Source organism: Schistosoma mansoni (assembly GCF_000237925.1).
Source record: "Schistosoma mansoni, WGS project CABG00000000 data, supercontig 0062, strain Puerto Rico, whole genome shotgun sequence".
NCBI classification, from domain to species: Eukaryota; Metazoa; Platyhelminthes; class Trematoda; order Strigeidida; family Schistosomatidae; genus Schistosoma; species Schistosoma mansoni.
Window position 1 is genome coordinate 1,302,385 of NW_017386029.1, and position 21,712 is coordinate 1,324,096.

At 38.0% G+C, this 21,712-nt stretch overlaps 1 protein-coding gene across 2 annotated transcripts in view; it reads left to right on the forward strand.

The window, feature by feature from the left end:
* Window positions 1–2,649: 2,649 nt before the first annotated feature.
* Smp_155000.1 (pumilio, putative) overlaps window positions 2,650–21,712 on the forward strand; it is a gene marked incomplete at its 3' end in the record, with an annotated part of 32,719 nt that continues 13,656 nt past the window's right edge. The window contains exons 1-6 of one of the 2 annotated variants that reach the window (XM_018790566.1): window positions 2,650–2,693; window positions 6,537–6,799; window positions 14,888–15,627; window positions 16,901–17,563; window positions 19,315–19,690; window positions 21,239–21,663. In XM_018790566.1, the coding sequence (XP_018646195.1) occupies window positions 14,986–15,627; window positions 16,901–17,563; window positions 19,315–19,690; window positions 21,239–21,663 (2,106 nt within the window). In that variant the 5' untranslated portion in view covers window positions 2,650–2,693; window positions 6,537–6,799; window positions 14,888–14,985. Of the gene's footprint in view, window positions 2,694–6,536; window positions 6,800–14,859; window positions 15,628–16,900; window positions 17,564–19,314; window positions 19,691–21,238; window positions 21,664–21,712 lie in introns of both variants that reach the window. The other variant, XM_018790564.1, reaches the window with a different exon arrangement.

The window sequence follows — 21,712 nt, forward strand, 5'->3', positions numbered from 1 at the left end:
TAAATCCAACGTTTCACCTGGCAATCTGGTTCAAGCTTTTCCAAGGAATTATTACAATTACATATAGAAGTAATTCAGAAAAGTACTAACAATCTGTTTGTATTTTATCTTTAAAATGAGGAAATTCTGAATCTGGTTTAAATTTTTAAAGAAATAAGTGTACTGTTCCATTTGATTTCACTATTTTATTAATGATAGTCTGAACTTATATAGTAGTCATTAAAAATGGGAATAATATATTTCCTTGAAAAAGCTTGGACCAGATTGCCAGGTGAAACGTTGGATTTACTTCAAATTCACTTCGCTGAGATTTTACAAATATATATTCTTCCTATTTAATGTGTCTTACATCAACTTGGCGCCCAAATACTGTGAAACTATTCACTCTAATTTAGACGAAAGTTCTTTTATATAATAGTCTAACAAAAAATTTTATTTTACCTTCGAATAATAAATTTTAACCAATTTAGTGACAGATTACTTAGCATTTGTTTAACTCGACTATACCATATACAGGCATATGTTGTAATGAAAGAATTCCTGTCATTTTTATGCAGCATTTCGAATGAATTAACCGACTAATAGCAATGATGTCCATGTCAAATTTTCGTAACAGGATCAAACATCAATAGATTTATCATTGAGAATCAAAAAGGATTAACTTAAGTCAATATTCTGATTGTATGATGTTTACCAGTAGGTTTTTGAATATATGCTGCTAAAGAGTTTTAGATCTAGACGAAACACATGTATTCATTTCCAGTGGTTAACCAAACAGATATGGTTTCATAATGAAAAAAATATATATGTGTGTATTAGTTTAGCAACTCCGCCTGTAGCTCCTCCGGGGGCTACTGCCGGTCCCAAGCCCGGGTAAAGGAGGAGGGTTGGGCATGGGGTTAGCGACCCCATCCCGTAGAAAACCAACTCGCTAAAAAAAACGCTAACCAGAAAAAAGTATTAGTTTAGCAGTCAGTGATCATTTTCTTTAGTATCAACAATTTATGGTTTCTAGTCCAAGCTAGTACAATATCCTGGTAAACTTATATACATGTATTTTATGTATCAAACTGATGGGAGAAAATGAAATCAATCTCATTTGTCACATGTTAATTGATTTTGCTTAAAAACCAGATATCATTGTCTATGGTCAAATCAAGCGAAATCTTTATGTATGTACATTAAAATGAGCAATTATAAACCTGTTAATCTAACCATCATACTGATATGCAAATGATCAAAGGATAATTACTGATTTTTAACGTAGAAATTGAAAAGTTTTCGTAAACAGAAACAGATTTAAGAAAAGATGAATTTTTTGTCAAACAAGTCTATGTAATTTACACTCTCCTAATGGAGATATCCAATGTGCATTGTTAGAATTATATGGAATCCCGAGAAGTCCTCAATAAGAATTATGCACCACGAATGTATTTTGATGCCAATGTGAACAAAAAATAATGAACCAAAGTGTTCTATGAAATTCCTAAAGTAAATGGTGAACCAATAAGTAGGCTAAAATATAATTCGTACAAATATCAAGACACAATAATAATAATAATAATAATAATAATAATCCTAACCTTCTACAAATTTAAGAGTATTCGGATCCACGACTGAGTACTTTCTTAACTGTTGTATAGAAGGCCTCTTTAAATGCTCTTTAGATCCACATGGCGTGGTTTGGTCCGAATCACATACTTCCGTGTCATTTTTAGGGGTTGGGAATTGACTTTTCATAGCACCGTTTTTCTCCATGGGGTCTAATTTATAAATCTTATGTATTGAGCTATCAAGATTTTTTTGTCCTCTGGTAGTTATTGTGTAAAGTTTATTATTTCTTTCTGAGTTATTAAGATCACTTTGTCTGATTTTTTCGGATTCGAACTTCGATTTTGTTTTTAAAGTGGAACGTAGGGGTCGAGAAAAAGAGTTTGTGTTGGGCGGTGTATTGTTTAATTCCACTGATAATCCATCCGTATTTTTTATTTCTGAATAATTTTTAGTTATTGCAGGAAAAACTAGACATTCTTCATCAGCGTCAGCTTGGCTGATTGACATGTCTATATACTAGGAGTAATTTCCGACGCATCAGCATGAAAAACAAAATACTGAATAATAACTCTTTAGGCTGTCAGCAATTGAGTCACTGGAAAACTCTGCGGCTTTTTGTTCAAATCGGTATTAAAACTAGCTGTCGACCAATCAGATTGCACTAAATTAAACTTGTCATATCTCCCAAACAGACATCACCAAATTGGACATTGCTTCATTTAAACAATATAAGACAAAATAAATGTTAACAAAGATCTGTATGGCAGATAAGAGTTTTGAGTAGTTATTTCGAAATATATCCCTCACAAAACCTCCGAGATGGTGAAAATCAAAAGTTCGAAATAATACCTTAAATTTTAAACACAGAGTAGAAAAAGTATGGGATAATCAAAGCTATGTCCAATCTTTTAATTGGATGTTCAAACTCTACCAACAATCATGCGTAACAAACTAATCATGTAAATACTAGTTCCCGACAATTTTTTCTTACAACAAAAAAATATAACAGTTCAGTGATTGATTTATTAAGTGATATTTCTACATACAATCCTTTGTTTAAATGCTTCAAGGTTCTCTCATTTTGTGGCTAGTTGCGGAATATACGGGCGTTGGGTTGGTTGTAAATACTGTACATATTTGTGAGTTATGAAGGCTAGTCAGTTGTATGAACTGCAGTTTCAATAATTCTATGCATATAAGACGGAAGACAAGTTTCCACTCGTAAAGTTGATCTAATAAGTGCCTGAATTGACTACCCTACTCGGATTTGTTTAGAGCTTCAGTGGAATTATCGTGGATGGATATATATTTGAAATTATTGTCAAAAATGAAAATGACTAAATAGTATCTCCATAATCATTAGAGGAATTTTTAGTGTATAATTTCACGTAACAATTTTCGAAGGTTTTGTTTTGTTGATAATCATATACTGTTTAATGTTAGGTTTATATTTATCGTACTTAAAATACAGTCTTGGTAAAATCCAAGTATCTGAGATGCTGATTAGACTCGTGACACCATTAACGAGTCTGTTCTGCTGTATAGGTTAAAACGAGTTCTATCACTTCCTTGTTAACTACCAGTTGCTCCTTGTATGAAGCTACAGCGGGTAACGTACGGTGTATATAGTACAAGCTCGATATGTTCCCCGCGTTGTTGGCAGCATTCGCGAACGAAAGTTCTCCAGATTCTGATTCCAAAAGACGATCATTTGGTGCTATTGGTCAGGTTCTTGTAATTTCATGCCGTATACTCATCGTTATATTAATACGTATCCAAACTATCATGGTTTACGTAAACTAATGTAATGTAGTATAGTGGGCTAGGCCTATGAGTGGTTTATTGCCAGTGAAGCACATACCTGCAGAAGTATACTCTGTACGTCATATCACATTCTATCAACAATATCAAGTCGAAAAACTTCCACTGTACTGGTAACCCTTTCTTTTTTAAATCCTCGCTTACCAGGACTTTATTAACTTATGCTATAAGTATCTTCGTAGATATAATCAAACTGAATAGACGAAAACCTTTTTCCTTTCAAATAAACTTCGAAATAGTTAGTACAGAAACTTTGGAGAATGATAGTTGTTTAACATTAAATTCTTCATAAACCCACACTATCCCTGCAACAAGGCCTATGTAACGTCTTTACTTGTACATCTCTCCAAGTGAGACGTATCGGTGGCAAGACGAAGGAAATAAAGTACCATAGGATGCCGTGACACAAAATATTGCCAAAATCAGGAGGATTAAGAACCCAGTCTACACACCTGCAATAAAATCCGAGTTCTAGTTGTATTTTTCGGGGCTACCTACCTTCAAAGACCTATTTTGGACAGTACAGTTGTAAATCAACCTTACCTTCCTGTGATTGTGTCTGTTATTCATGCCCAACGTAGAATCCGACTTGTCCATTGGCCTGAGTTGTTGTGATCACGAGAGATGTTCAACTTTTTTTAGGGTTGGTGATCGAGACTTGCTTGATAGATATATTCTCTTGACTTTAGCAACCGACAGATCTACCGAATTTTTTAGAGAACAACGCCTCACGTATTTTATTTTGCTCCTAGGTTTCCCGTAAACTTGTCATGCTTGATAAGGGATTATAAAATCACTACTGTTTTGTCCAGACCGCGATAGTATAGTGGTCAGTTAACAGATAATCAAGAAATATTTGAAGCACTATCCAATGAGTTATGGATGTCGTCTAAGCCACACGTTCTGAATTTTCTCAACGTCTTTTTTCAACAAAGTCTTTGTTAACTACTTATTTAAATCAGTTCATGTCCTAAAAGCTACTGACTAGTCTTCGTTCAGACCTCGTAAATAATAGCTACAAACTGATAATTGGTTGGACTCCACCAGGTTTGTGGTAGAATTCAGATCAACATAAGTCTAGTGTAGTCTTCAAGGTACCTTGACCAAGGTAGGTCAACTTTGAAGATGCTTCTAGTCCAACTTCTTTAGATTAAGAAATAGATCCAACTGGTAGCCAAAGCTTATATTGTCTAACAGGGTAATGAACAGGAGCAAAAATGTTCTTTTAGGGGTTCTGTAATGTGTCATCACATGCTTTTGCTTTCTGTAAAACGCTACTGTCATAAAGACCATTAAACTATAGCTTTAGATTTATTTGACATCCAGTTCAATTGTGCTCTTATAGCTGAGATAAAACTAGCCTTCGAACTAATAATGGTTCGCGGTGCTGTTCAGTCATTTTTATCCTTGAACTATTGTTTGCCTTCTGTAGCAACATGATGTAAACAATTCTGAGGTCCAGCGACTAGTGTTTAGACTTGGCAGATAGACAGTAACAACGTAGGACTGTTTAGAATTGGCAGAAAAAAAGCATTAATATAGTTGAATAAAGCCCCATGGATCGCCCAGAAAAGTTACTTTATCAAACCTCAGAGACACTGATGGCTGGACTAAGTCGTGTAGAATTTCGTAATTAAAATCTTAAATCCGACACCAAGTGACAAGATTCAAAATTAGTTGCTTCAGTTACATTTAGCCTTCTTTAACCTTTATGTATTAATATTCAATACTCTTCACTTCCTGACTGCATTCGTTTCTCAATGCCGTTAATACTGTTTGAAATCATATGTCTCTCTTGTGGTCAGTTTCATCGCTGTACTGACGTGACATCGCGACGTTTTTAATTCATTTCTGTCTCAAATTTTTTTGTTACTGTGCCTAGATATCACTTATAAGACATCAGCATGCTAAATAGGTGTATGTTGAACTACTCAACGTCACCCTTGTTGGCTTTAATTCTTGGAGACCGGAAGTTTTCCTGTTGTAAATCGTCTTTCTGAAGTGTACCTTTGGCCATTCCTGGTTCGGAAAGTTCCGTATAATTTTTCAGGATATCTGTAGTACATGGGTGGTACACAGATATTTGTCTGATACAATCTCAATTCTAATAATGGGATTTTAAAAAATCAAATGCTAAGATCGCCTTGTAGCTCGTTCACTGAAATGATCAGATTTTTATGGTTTTAGAATCCCTATTCCAAGCAGGTCTTAAGTTTGTATCATCTAATGCATCATCCACTGACTCTTCTGGTATATCTATACGAGTTTGTTTATGGGAATATTGATGTAGAAATTAAGTGTCTTCATGAAAAAGATGTTCTCAAAATATATCCGGGATATTATGTTCTCTCCAGGACTGGTCAAATTAGCATTTGTGAAAGTGGTAGTTTACGCTCCATTTGATACTGCCACCATGTTTTGACCGAGTAGTCTACGCTTTTGTTGCAATCTGATGGTATTCCTATCAGCTTTGCACGTATAAGCAGGAATGTGTTATGTGTCGCATTGTTGTGTGATGTTCATAACCACACTTTCTTACAGCCCCTTTACTTTCTGTCCGTTTGTTGTATTAGTTGATATTAATAAGCTATGTATCATATACTTAAGAAACTTACACTGTCTCAAGACGATGTTTAGATTTTTCGATCTTCATCTTTTAAAGCTCCTTACAAAACCATGTTACTGGATAAATGTCAAGGTTAAGCTAGTGATCAAAGCGCTTGGTTATCAACCACTATGTCGCAGAATCTGGCGTCTGTCTGTTTAGATTTGGGCAGCCCGATAGTATGTCTAGATCTCACACAGAGAAAGTCTGGTCCAATATTTGTTCATGAAACGGTATTTCGTAATTCACTCATTAAGTTTCAAATAAGAATAAACTAATAGCATCCAGCCACAATTCTCATAGAACTTACTACTGGGTGTTATGGTCTTATGACTTATTTTTCGGGACGTTTGTGTGTATTTGTCGAACCCCTTTTCTGATGACAGTTCAATAATATGAAGAGTTGCTGCTAATGTTTACTATGTAGCTGAAATGTATTGGAATAACGTCTTTTAAGGTCTTGATTTCTCAGTTATTTCTTTTTTGGGTTCGAATCAAGTTCCTCTTACCACCTTTGTCATTTATTCATTAACTTCAGTAGGTCTTATTTTTGTAGCCCCATTTGAGCTTTGGCTCTACTACCTGTGTACATACTTGGGATTGGTGAGGGTATCAAGTTAACACATGTCAGCTGAAGAGGTGGCTCGTGTTACTCCAGACTTGACAGGCTTGTTATCTACTTCAATACCACCCCCGGGATTTTCAGTTGTCGGTTCCACAACTTCATTGGGTGATTTGACAATAACCACTCCAGGTCCCAGTTCCATTAACTGCAAATCGCTAAGCATTGGTTATCCTCCTCATTGGCCTGCTGCACTCGTAGGTTACTGGTTTTGAATAATATTTTGTTATACATAAAGTTCGTAAGACGGTTTCTTATTGTTTTCTCGGAAATGTTTCATTAGACTGATTTGGAGATATATTTCAAGATTCGACCTCGATATTTGATAATCTTTCGTCTCATCAAACCACAGTTATCCACGTTTTTATCAAACACGCTCGATTGGAAGAATTAATCACTAAACTGCACGATGGTTGACTATTAACAACATGGGTGGGGAATTACACTGTTAAGTTCACAGACACATGCTGGAAGTGTATCGTCGTGGTCCACCTTTTTCCACTTGTTGCACTAACTAACAGCTTTTCAAGACTATTCATTCCAATACATCTAAACAATTGTCTGTTTTCACTTATTACCTAATAAACTTGTCATTTCTTCTTTCTGTTTTCTGTGTTCATAAACTTTTCAGCACTTCTTATAGTCATTATGTAAACCTTTGTTAGTGCATATCTCGACCGTAGCTGCTACCTTGACGTGGTGGTCGGGCTTGCCTATCTTGATGACCCAACCGAGCTATATTGGCTGGAACATATGTTCCTGTAGGTTCTACCATGCCAGTCAGGTCGATTGGAGAACGGTAAGACTAAAAGCAGCAACTCAAGGTCTGAGGGCGAAGTCGTACTGCTGACTGTAGAGGGGTGTGACAGCAGTAAGGTGTTTCCCCCGGACAACCAGCATCTGCTGCCTTCTCACAAGGATGGAAGGGGTTAGAAAAGGTCGACCCTAAAAATGTCACGCCTCACCTTACCTCACGGATTTCCGTCTCCGGCGGTAAAGCCCTTTGAAGAACGGAGCTAAAACGTCAAAAACGTCCCACAAAAAGACCGTACGTGACCGGCCTCAAACAGTTGTCCCATGGACTCTGCGATCACGCTTCCGGGTCGTTAAAACCAACATAAATCCAACTTTCTTTTCACGTACATCAATAAATACCCTTCCACGTGGTGGGCAGCTGGTAAGTGATATCAGCCCTCATACCCGTAAAAACATACGAAATCAAGTTGGTCACATTCAAATCCTTCCTACACCTAGTAACTCTTGTCTCCACGACTAAGCCTTCTCACTTCCCTTTATCACCTCGCACCGCTAGGGCAAACGATTCGAGTACGCGGAACATAATTCCTGGTCTCCTGAAACCACATTCTAAACTACATGTCGGAGCTTTCAGCGTCCGAACATTGTACTAAATAAGACAACAGGCTTCCTTAGCTAGGACTTTAGAATCTCGCACCATCGATGTGTGCTGCGTCTCCGAAACGCACATACAAGATCCGAGGAGCGTCACTTATTTAACCTCACCATGTCATAATAAAGAACCAACTCGATACACGTTTCGTGTATCTGGAAGCCTTGATGCTGCTTACCGTGACCTCGCTGGCGTAGGCATGGCATTGAGTTTTAGGGCAGAACTAGCTCTTTTAGACTGGATCCCAGTAGACAGTCGTCTGTGCGCTGTCCGACTAAACGGAACAGTAAGGACTCGAAAGATAGGGAAACTCGTCGTTGCCTTTTCGTCGTCTCTGCCTACTCTCCCACTGACTGCAGCTCAGATGATGTAAAAGATGAGTTTTACAGGAATCTTCCCGACCTTATCCGAAAACTTAGGCGCTCTGATGTAGTAATAGTGGCTGGCGACTTTAATGCTCAAGTAGGTAAACTAAGCGAAAAACACCTGGGTGGATCTTATGGTGTGATGGCTCAAAGAACAGATAATGGCGACCATATGTTGCAGCTATCCTCAGATAACCGCCTATTTCTTGCAAATACTAACTTAAAGCATAAGGAAAAACATCTTTTGACATGGCGACCTCCGAATTCGTCCCAACGTTGGACCCAAATAGATCACATCGCTATCAGCCACCGATGGAGGGGCTCGATAGAAGACTGTCGCTCATTCTGGAGCACATGTTTAGATTCAGATCATGCTCTAGTGCGAGCACGTATTTGTTTGCGTCTTATTGAACGTAGGAAAGATTTTGCAAGGAAACCTCTTAGGGTTGTACTTAATGATAGACAAGCTAAGAATATATTTCAGGAACAACTAGAAAAACAGTTGGGTACCCATGTAAGTTGTGCCCACCCCGAGGCAGCGTGGAACGACATCTGAAAAGCTGTGGAAACAGCAGTGATATTTGCTAGTACGGTAAACCATAAGGTTAGAGAGAAACACTGGATCTCAGCAACATCTACCCCACTGATAGATGCTCGAAAACTCATCCCATCTGGCTCTGAACATAATGAAGAGAGGAGTCAATTTAAGCGCAGGCTAACAAGAAGCCTACGTAATGATCGCCTACATTGGTGGTTGGCGAAAGCAAGAGAGATGGAAAAGGCAGTGGCAGTAGGTAACAGCAGACAACTGTTCAGACTTGTTAAAGGAACCGGTATTAGGAACCTAACTGTCAGCGAAACTATCTCGGAAAAAGATGGACATATCATTCATTCGCAATCTAGGAGATTGGATCGATGGGCAGAATACGGGATACAGAAGGCTCGTCTAGCTTTCTCCAACTTGCGTCATTTATGGCGTAGGTGAGATCAGCCTAGCAACCAAAGAGCTGGTTTACTGCGCAACAGTTCGTTCCGTCCCACTTTATGGCAGTGAAACATGGCCGGTAAGAGTAGAGGATATTCGTAGGCTACTAGTATTCGATCATAGATGTCTTCGAAGCATTGCTCGTATATCCTGGGATCATTGAGTAAGTAATGCAGTTGTTAGGACACAGATACTAGGTAAAGATGGCAAATCGATTGATGAAGTAGTGAGACTTCATCAGTTGTGAAATGTTTTATGTTGTAGGAATAGGTTGGAAGAAAGCTAGGGGCGGCCAGACCAAAACGTGGCACAAATCCATGAAGTCACTGACAAGTGGACTGATCCATGTTGGTAGGTGTAGACTACCTGGTTGGGATCCGCGAGATGATAGCAATCGATGGTTAGAGACCTTGAATGACATGGCTCAAAATCGTTTGCCATGGCGAAGGTGCATCCACTCTTTTTGATCCCTCAAATTCTAATCTTTTGAATTCTCCTTGTCCCTTTCTTTTTTCTATTTTAGAATTTATTTCACTGGATTATACTCCTTGAATAACATCTTCGAACCCTAATCTTTCGGATTACTGCTTATACTCTTACTACTTCTACCACTATGGGATTTGAATGGACAACTGCATCTCTGTGCTAATATGGTATGGCAACTCGAACTGATGTACTTGCGTACGAAGTTCTACTTTGTGACTGACTGACTTAGTGTATATTAAGGTTACTTCCTCGTCTTCATTCCTGTAGCCCACCGAGGTATGTTTTCAGCCACCCATTTGTTCTAAAGAAGCTTTGTTAGTTAACTGACTAACTTTCTAATAAAGATTACTAACAGTCGTTACTGCTGTTTGTATGACAGATTAGAGTCCATCCTCCAGTAATCATGCAGTCTAAGGAACGATCGTGAGCAGTGGTGGGCAACGAAAGCAAAATAGATAGAAAAGGCAGCGGCTGTAGGCAACACCAGGCAACTCTTCAGACTAATAAAAGTAACCGAAATTAATAAGTCAAGTGTAAGTGAAACAATCTCGGAAAAAGACGTAACCCTTATCTGCTCTCAGCCCGGACGTTTAGAACGATGGGCGAAACACTTTAAGGAGTAGTGCAGCTGGTCTTCAGCTACTGCACAACTATCCACTATTCCCAGACAGTCTGAATGGAACATTGAAGTAGGCCCCCCGACCCTAGCTGAAGTTCAAAAGGCTATAAGTAATCTGAAACGAGGAAGAGCAGCTGGTCCAGATGGATTGGCTGCAGAGGTCTTTAAATATGGTGGCCCAATTTTAGCGACTAGGTTGACTAATATTCTGGCTAAAATCTGGGAGTTGAATGTAATCCCATCCGACTGGTCACAATCACTTATTGTCCCAATATATAAGGAGCCAAAATCATCCTGCGATAACCATGAAGGGATTAGTCTGACTAACATAGCATCTAAAATACTAGCCTCAATAATTATCGGGCGCCTAACTAAGACTCGTGAACTGCAAACACGAGAAAATCAGGCTGGCTTCAGACCTGGTCGTGGCTGCATCGACCACATTCATTATTCGTCAGGTTTTAGAGCACAGACATGTTTATCGGCGTCCAACAATGATAGTTTTTCTTGACTTGAAAGCAGCATTTGACTCTGTAGACCGAGAGGTTCTGTGGCAGTGTCTTTCATTGAAAGGTGTACCTTAGAAGTACATAAACCTTGTGAAGGCTCTTTACTCGAACACTACCAGTCGAGTGAGAGCTTATGGCGAACTGTCATCTGATTTTACAACCTCAAGTGGTGTCCGTCAAGGCTGTCCACTACCCCCATTTTTGTTTAACTTCATTATAGACCTGTTGCTGGAAATAACACTCTCTTCGACTGAATTTTCAGGAATTGATCTCCTACCAGGAGGTCCACTAATCGACTTAGGATACGCAGATGACATAGTCCTGTTTGGTGAAGACGCTGACAAAATGCAGAGTCTTCTGTTAGAACTCAGTAATAATGCCAGGATGTTTGGGATGCGTTTCTCCCCATCTAAATGTAAATTGTTACTCCAGGACTGGCCTGCATCAACACCTGAACTAAGGATAGGGAGCGAAGTAGTCGAACGCGTCGACAACTTCACGTATCTTGGGATTCTGATCAGCCCTAATGGGTTGGTGTCTGACGAAATCTCATCACGGATTCAGAAAGCTCGTTTGGCTTTTGCCAACTTACGTCACCTATGGCGAAGACGAGATATCCGTCTATCAATTAAGGGACGAGTATACTGAGCAGCAGTTCGCTCTGTTCTACTTTACGGCTGTGAAACATGGCAATAAAGAGTAGAAGATGCCACAGATGTCTTAGAAATATTGCTCGCATCTGCTGGGATAACCGGGTAAGTAATAGTGAGGTTAGACACAGGGTATTAGGGAATGACGGTAAATCAGTTGATGAGGTCATGAATCTTCATCGACTGAGATGGTTAGGCCACGTGTTACGTATGCCTAAACACCGATTACCACGACGCGCTATGCTGACTAGTGAAGGGGATGGTTGGAAGAGAGTTAGGGGCGGCCAAACCAAAACGTGGCATCAGAGCTTGAAGTCACTAACTTGTAGTCTGAGCCATGTTGGTAGATGCAGACTACTTGTTTGGGGTCTGTGTGACTATCGTAACCAATGGTTGGAGACTGTGTGTGACATGGCTCAGAATCGATCACAATGGCGTAGGTGTATACACTCTTTATCTTCCCTTAAACCTTGAGATTGAAATTGCTTCATAACTTTCTCCCTTCCTATACTATATACTTATATACAACCTTTCTTTTATATACTACCACCGCTAAATTAACTACTTCTATGAATCCGGTGTTCATGTTGTTGTGCTAACGAGTTATGGCAACTTGGACCGATGCATATGTGTGCCTGGTCCTACGTTGTAGTTGACTGACTGACTGAATCATGCAGTTAAATCTTCCTTCAAAGTACCCTCAGCGTTTTAATTTTTGAACGTAATGAAAAAGGTATTTTTGTTGTTTATCTTTACTATATATATATATATATATATATATATATATATATATATATATATATATATCGGTATACACAGGTCTCATCAAAACACGGTTACAGTCCCACTAAACTAAAGCTCCGGATGTTAAAACTGTTCAGGCGGCTGTTTATTCTTAGTAAGTTTGAGTACGTAAAAAGAGATTGTAAAACTGGCTACTTTTGAGGTCACAACAATGAGCAGATGGACCATATCGCTATTTTTCACCGTTCAGTAGCATCAATATCACTACCGATCCTTCTAGAATCCATTTCTGAACTCCGACTATGAGTTTTTCTGCTCCATATTGGATCCAGGGGATACAAACTGATCTCAAATATCCCCAAAATAGAACTAACTAAGCGCTTAGTCAACGATCAAGAGATTATTCGTCGTAAAGCATTCTGATATTATCTTCAATTCATAGTAAAGGCAGCAGTGATGGCTGTTAGCAACCTAAATCAATAGATCGGAAAAGGATACGATTCCGAAAGCTCTTGTTAGATTAATAGATTCGGAGGAACATCCTAGTATGTTACAAACGCAATAAGAAGTAAGGGAAACTTGAATGTTGGCTATCAAAGTGCTTACTCAGTAGTGGCAATAAATGTACAGGGCAGCAATTATAGGTAATGATGGACTTATTAAGGGGATTTGAGGCTAAAAATTTTTCTGGTAGCGAAAATATCTCTGAGAAGGATGAAATCTTGATCTAGTTTTAAAACAGGTGACCGAAACTGTGAGCTTGAAGACTAAAGGGAAATTCAAAACCCTACTGCTACCCCACAGCTGGCAACTTCTTACCAATGCTCTGAATCGGAGATCGATATCAGGTCTCCAACTCAGTAATATTGAAACATCTATAATTGATTTGGATCGAGGCTGACTCCATAGGTTTTCGAGTGGATTTTCAGGTTTTACAGATTGACTTAGTTATTAGTAGGAGTTTGAGCCTTGAATGTAACTGCATTCCAGTGATTTCGATTGCTTATCGTTCCAATTACTATGAAAGGCCAGGGATACTTGTGATTATCACATAGGAATCAGTCTGATCATGTCTAGATTGTTCACCTTAATAATCACACAGACTGAAATGCTCGAAGTAAAATCCCATGCACATTTAGGCCGTGTACCTCTCCCGAAGACAAGATTTTGCTTCAGCACTGGTCTATGCCACTACCCGTTTTGAAACAGAAAGATAGTTGATCACGTTAACTACTTCACTTATCATGGAAGTCCTGGCATCGGTGGTTGTTGGGTGACAAAATCCTAAGACCTGTACAAAAACGTGCTTGGCTCTTGCGAACTTGCTTCACTTGTGAAGCGTATGAGGTTACTATGCAGTTGTAGATTCTGTCACTACGATATACGTTCTACTTAAGTAATGACATGCGTAAGATGGAAGCATTTAACTACAGATGTCCTCAAAGATTTCCTTGTGCTTGATGGAACCGTCGAGTGAGTAATGGTAATATCAGGTGTAAAGTAAAATATTAGAATGGGAAGTCGACTAGTCAGTGTAATACATTCTTCGACTGAAATAATCGGGACACGTATTATGTACACCCAGTCATCGCTAACCCCGACATTCATTGTTGGTGCACGTAGGAGTAAGTAGGATGGATGGGTATTTCAAGACCATCGGCCTTATTCGTGCCTATGGCTAGACTTTGTGACAAAGATCCACTCAATAACTAACCAACGGTTCGTAATGTTAGGTAACGTGATCCAAAACTGGCTGCGGTAGCGTAGTTGCATCCAGCTCTTTATTGGTTAGTTCTGGTAGAAATCGACTCCGTACATCTATAACGTCAAATTGTACCACGTGTTATATTTTTACTCCCGAATCATGGTACTGGACATAGTCGAACTGTATTGGACACTACTTTCCGCTTGAACTTGCCGAATCTATTTTGTAGTTAGTCACCAATGAGTACATGATTATTATAAAGGTATGGAAGATTGTAAAAGCTAATTCAAAATTATAATGTACTGGACAACTGTTCGATCTCCTAGTATTACCAACACTAATACTGATTCAGTATTTCGCTTCCTAATTGTACCCAACTGTTTGTAATTAATGAATAACTGCAGAAACCCAACTACCACGTATCATTTTTTCGACAAGATATTTCGAGTTAGGCATAAGAGTATCGAATGTTCACTATTTACCATTCGGTTATGGCGACTGTCACTGATCAGTTCTTATAGACTATAGTAGTTTACCTTTGTGTCTTACAACTAATTTTAGTCAAGCACACCTAATCAATCCTCATTTTAAGGACTTCACAAGCCCAGCACTCTCTGAATCGGACTTAACCTTTAAAATACTTTCTGTTCATTCGAAAGTGTTTATTTATACACTTCCAAAAGTCGTGTGTGACATATCAGTCCATGCACAGTGTCGTAATTGCTGCTCCTACGATCAAATATTAATTTTTTATTCCATTTTCCCTTAATTTTACCTTTTTTCTAGCCTGATCTCAATCTGTCTGTTTTTCAAGATGGAGCTTCTCAACTCCCTGATGCACTCTGTCTAACCGATGATGATGCACTTGATATAGCCGCCAACTGTGCTAATTCTACGGGTGTATGCTTGGATATGCAAACAAAAGAGAACATTGATGATTGTAGTTCTGACTTGCCCCACCACTTTCACAATCTATCCATAATCGGTTCTTCTCGGGCTAACCAGATATGGGCTGTTGGTGCAGAGCGCCGGATAAGTACAACACCTGGAAGTGATACTGCTGGGGGAAGCAATTGCAGTTCTGGGCTGCTTTCTTGTTTCGGAGACTCACATTGTAGTGTTGGTTCAGGCAATTTCAGTGCCAACGGAGTAAATTACAATAGCGCAGCCAGTGGAGAGGCTCATTCGTTTGCGGGTAGTGGAGTCACTGGGGACATAACTCCTCTACCTGGACAGCTTGGGCACCTCACTGCCTCCAATGGAACAGCCGTCCCTGGAAGGTTAGAGAACCAGCACTCTCAAGAAAACGCTAACATGGCACCATTTGATTTGTTATCTATCTGGGAACCTCGCCAAAACAATTCACATCACGTTTGGTTACCTGATCCTTCACAGGATCCAGTTACAGCAAATACAACCGTAGGAAATTGCGCTACCACCGGAAATGATTGTCCGGAAGAACAAGATAATCATAACCATTTAGGTTTAGGAATTGATAATGGAGCCGAAAATGAAGTGCTTCCATGGAATTGGGATACAGCTTGTGGTTTAGCGGTTAGTAGTCTATTTTAAAAGTTTTATGTATATAATCTATTTGTAGGTAAATATTGTATTTTTTTCTGTACCTGCTCCTGCAAATACTAATGAATCACTGTTAATGGTCTTCTGAAGAATTTTAAAAAAAAGATAGACGTGAATAAGTGTCTTATTTTTAATTTATGGCTCCTATATTGGGATGCCTTTAGTCCATTGAGTTTTTAATGCACAATCACGCTTACTATAATTAATTTAGTTCGTTCTTAGTGGTTTATTTATGTAATACTAGTTCCTCATCCATATGTTCAGAGAGAAATCAAGTCAGGAAATTATGAATCAACAAATGTTTTTGGCATCAAAGCATTGTGATTGTGAGAAACGAATAGCAGTAGCGTACTTAATATACGTCTAGTTCAGACCCTAAGTACATGTAGCTTGGAAGAACAGAATGTTTCTCAAGAAAGTTGAGGTGTATAGGCTAAAATGCAAAATACTTCCAACCTGATCTAAAATCCACTATTAGTAACGCAGACTAACCTGATCGGTTTCGTTTCTGAATCTATTTAGGTTGTGTTCTCTACCCAACTGTTCGTCCTGACATTCACTTTCATTAGAATTTATTTATTTATTTAAACACAAATATTGGTACAAAGGGGCACTAGATATATATGCACCACATAAATCTCATTTGATTTGTGTGAGGGCTGTGATACTGCCCAGGTGCCCAAACTGAAGCAGGTGGTTTTCTTAGGGAGCCACACCAGGAGCCTTTGACCTAAAGGTCTGATCCACAAGGCAGTGGAGCATCGTGAGGAGATGCAGTCCCATGGTAGCCGGTCACCAACGATAGAATAGTAATCTTATAGTGGTTAAGGTGTTAATTAGATCGCAAGTTCGAGTCACACTTCACCTTTTTTGGTTTGAACAGTCTTGTTTCACTATCACTAACAAATGTGGCTAAAAGCCGAATACACAAATCTGTACTTAATAAATAAGTTACGTGTCTAACCATGCCTATATTCAATTTTTCTCTTACACAAATATTATACGTATATTCCGTGTCAATTAAAACGTCGAAAGTGTTATAACTGGCAAAATTTATTACAATGATTACTCTAGCATTCGATTTATAAAAAAAGCTGAAATCTTGTCTGTCGTTTAATTGCTATAGAAGTAATAACTGATTTTGATAATTTAGTGGTTATATAATTAGGTGTGCTAATAAAAAGGAATGACACTTTTCCACACATATCGAATAAAAATGAATTCCGATTGTTGCTTTTTGCTGTAGAATACAACTTCATGGCGTGATTTGTTTCCCGAATGTAAAGACTCCGAACCGATTAACTTACCGTATAACAACTCAGAAAATGGTATAAACCATTCAAATGCACCAGAGTTTGGAGCTCATGCACCTTCAGGTCTGTGGTCATCATCCATACACAACGTTACATCATCTATGTCAATTTCAGCATCTTCGCCTCTGAGCACGCAACCTACCATTCTTTTCGGGTCTGCAATGGGCCTCGTATCGGAATCTAATGACATCGACACCTTACAACATTCACACCGAGTTCTTCAAGATCAGTCTGACGCATATAATGACGTTACAATGCCTAGATCAAACGCCTCGTTGTTTGCACAACCTAATTCTACTTTGATCAATCCTCGTTCAACTGCTTTTCGTGGCTCATCAGTGTCCAATTCTGATTTGAATTCCATGTCCGATACCATTACATCAAATCTGTTCCCTTTGCCTTCAAGTACAGCCATGCCAAATTCATTGCTTGCTATTCCTCCACTGTTTCTTTTCGGTCAGTCAGCTGAGTCTGAGTGTTCAGGACTTATCACACCTTCAGCAAACATCACTACTTTACCAGCATCATCAACACCTCTTCAAATTCCTGTTTCCTTTGTCGGTGGTCAAGGTTCTGCTTTTGGACCAACCTTTCAGGTATTCATGTTTTATACTCACCAATCCCTTCTGTTTTTAATGCTCATTTCCTTAACACTTAATATAAACTAGATTTGGAATTCTTGTTTCACACGTCAAACAGCTACTTAAACAATTAGGCTACTGTCAATTAACATTCGAACATGTATTTGAAGCATTTTTATGGTTGTTTTACTATTGGTTATTGATCTTAACAACAAGCGGTGTTTAGTTCCTGATAGTTTAATGAACTCAGCTATAAGTTGTGGACTTCATGGCGCCGTTTATTATTGCTATTATTCTATTGTTTTCATTGATCGGATTCATTAGATTCAGAAAGTGTTGTATTTGTCATGTATAATACACCTGTGAAACAATTGTTTTGAGGCGAATAACTCGGGAGCTCTGTACAGATTGTGATGAAATATTTGTTTTCTCAATAGACTAACATCAGCAGAAAAACCATTTACTAATTGTCAAACACATGAGTGCTTGATTTCTATGTTCATATTTCATTCGTCAGGGTTATCAGCTTTTCCCATTTTCACCTAACGTTTTCATAGACATTCTTTTACAAATAACCTCATCGTTTGACTCATCAGATTCGTTGATTTAGGATACGCAGATGATATAGTCTTATTTGATTAAAACGTAAACAAAATTAAAGAATTACCTTATTCAACAGTGCTCTCTTTTTAGATGCAAACATTGTTTCAGGACTAATCTACGTTAACGCCTTAACTAACGATAGAGAATGAAGTGGTTGTGTGTGTGTGTATTGCTCACTTACCTTGTAAGTCTCAGCCCTGGTCAACCTGTGCCTAATGAAATCTGGGAACGGATTCAGAAAGCTTGGTTGACGTTCACCAACTTACGTCACTTGTGGCGTAGGTGAAATATCTGTATACCAACCTAATAGCATGCAAACTGCACAACACTTCTCTCAGTTCTAATTTATGATGGTGAAACACAGCCTTTGAGAATATAGGTTACTAGTATGTGATCATAGATGCCTTCAAAGAGTTGCTCGTATATATTGGGACTATGGAGGGATTAATTTTGAGTTTAGATTAAATGAAGTAGATAAGAATGGTAAACAAACTAATGAGATAATGAACGTTTATCGACTGAGATGTTCCGGAGATGTGTGACATGTGTTCACTGAGTGATCGATAGTGTTTGATATGGGAGCAGTTTGGAAGGAAAGTAGGGTTGTGTGAACAAACCAAGACCTGACATCAGTGGATGAATGTACTACCTGTTTGAGTGAACCATGTAGATAGTTGGAGGCTACGTGATTAGGATTTGGATGATTATCGTAAGCAGCAATGATTAGAGAGTTTGATTGAGATTGTTGAGAATCGTTGTGAATGGGTGAAGTGCAATCACTGTTTGTGTTCCCTTAGATGGTATGTTTGCGAATTATCTTATAGAATTGTTTACTTCAGTAATTGACATTTCCTTGTTGAATCGTATGTTCGATGTGTGATATCTTCTGTGGAAAGTAATGTTGTGTCATTACCTGTACTACTGTGATATTTGTCGTGATAATTTCATTTGACTGTACTGATGATGTGTGACAACTTAAAAAGTTGTAAACGTACGTGTGTCAAGTTCCACTTTGCGTAAGACTGACTCACCTTACACTCACTCTGATTGTTCAAAATTATATTACTCACTTGTTTACAGAAGAATCTAGTATTAATTCTGGAATAACTGTGTTTGACTTCCACTCAATAACTCAATTATTGATTTTTATTCATTTACTACAGCTAAGTGAGGCTCACATTATGAATGATATTTATACAAAATATCCAGGTATTTTGCCGCCACCTGGCTTGTGTGCTGTTAGTTCACCTTCATCGAGTAATTGTGCTACACCAACTTTACCATCAGCTGCAGCCGCATCAGCCACATCTTCAGTTTCTCAGTTACCACCAGGAAATTTCGAAGGGAATCCACTTTGTGAATCCACTGTTGTAAACAATAATAATTTTCCATTTGGTTATAATATGCCTCCCACATCTCAACTAAATATGATGGATCCGCAATCAATGGCTATGGCTATGACACTTTTTATGTCACAAGGAGGTGCAGCTAATAATAATAACAGTAATAATAGTCAAATTCCTCCACCACTTTCACAAGGTTTGACTTTTCTTCTTTTTACTGTTTGCTTTTTACATTGTAATCTATGCTTGCCGTGACTATTGTATAGTATCTCCTAATTTAAACTAGTTACTTTTTATATTGAGATCAGAGTTTTTGCAGTTCATTTTTCATTCTAATGATGGTGTTCATCTTGTAAAAGTTAAAACCCACAATATAGCTGTTTTTACTTAGATCGAAACTCAGTCCGTTGGTAAGGTATTGGGTACGCACAACTGACAATTCATAATATTTATGAGAAAAATACTATCTAGTACTTTCTAATTTTCAATTGTGTTCATCAGCTGAAGGCAGTTTGTGACAAAATTACCTATTTTGATTGTTATCAGTTCAAGGATTTCAAAATAATGATTCATTAATACAGTAATACAATATTATGATGCATAAAACCATTAGGATACAATTATCCTGTTTTGTAAACTAAATTCATAATAAAGTCTTTAGTGTCATTAACAATAGTTTACTCCGTGTGCCCCAGTTACAGCATATATTGAGTTTTACAGATGCACTCTATAACACTGACACCAAACTGTACGCAATATTGAGTAAAATAACTTTCAGTATATGTTTATCAATCGAAAGAACTTACTGCATAATGTTTGAGAACTACTTAGAAAGAATCCTGCACTAAAGTTACTTTCAAGTGGGCTACAAAAGCAGTATAATCAATGATGATGATATATTGTTGAATTAAATGCTTCGATTACAAACACTGGGTCGTAAATCTCTTTTGTTTATCATGCTCTACTTAATTTATTTTGAGAAAGCAAATATTTTTTCGCTAGGCATTGCACAAGATATTTAGTTGCAAGGTCCTTCTTCTCCAGCATGCAAATATTTACTTTTATTGCTGAATAGCACCAACTAACGCATCACTCGTTATTACGAAACACTTAATAAGCGTCTGGCCAATGTAGTGAAGATGAAATGAGATAATGTACCAAAAAAATATTACTCCGAAAGTATTACGACCCTGCGTACGAAATGGAAATAGAACATAGTTAGTTAAGCCAAAAATCCACATAAATTTCAGCAAAATATACAAGGTAATTAAACAGTAAACGTTCTTGCAAATGCTAGTCTTTTCAAAAAAGAATTCTAAGTTTAACTAATCGAAACTTTAATTTTTCCCATCACCTTATAGCTCTCTCAAGATACTTATTTCTTTTTATCAAGGTCTATTTTAAACCAGTATAAAATTGTTTGCAGAAGTTTTAGTCTTAAAGCGCACTACCTCAATATCACAATTACTAGCTTTTCTTGAAAAAAAGTATGAATCCATAATCACCGAATCCTTGCCTTAGAAAATATTATTATTTAATTATTCGTGAATAAGTGGGCTGAATTGAATCTAAGTTAAAAACCTAATACCATACTCGCAATTACTGTCAGTAGTGTTCACCTATCAAAGTGCTATCCTCAGTCATTTGCTGTCTTTTTGCATATCAAATCAGTTTAATATTTCACTATTTGTCGGTAGCACAGACTTTTTTTGCTTTGAAGAGTATTTCTGATTGTTTATTTCAGCACCACAATGGAATCATGTTGCATTTATGATCATGCAACAATTAGCTAATGGTATGGCAAACAATCCAGGCTGTGTTGTATCATCGACTCCGAATACAGTTATTGATAATATTACACCATCTGCAAATGGCAATAATATCGTAGATCAATCTCGTCTTGCTGCCGGAGCTTTTGCTTTTTTCCAAGCTCAACAACAGTTAATGAATGCTGCACAACAACAACGACATAGCACTGCTCTTAGTGGTGGTAGCGTTGTATCAAATAACTCTTCAAATTGTATTGCTCCAACTGTCACTTCGTCGACACCCCTAGTTTCTCCGTTCACATCTAGTGTCGTCACAAATCCATCTAATTATTTTGGAGGCTTGTATTCTTCCGGTTCAGTTGTTGGTGGATTAAATCCGGGCAACTTTTCGATACCTAATGTGAGCATTGTTTGTTGTTGTAATAATTGTTTTGGTGAAAATTAAAACT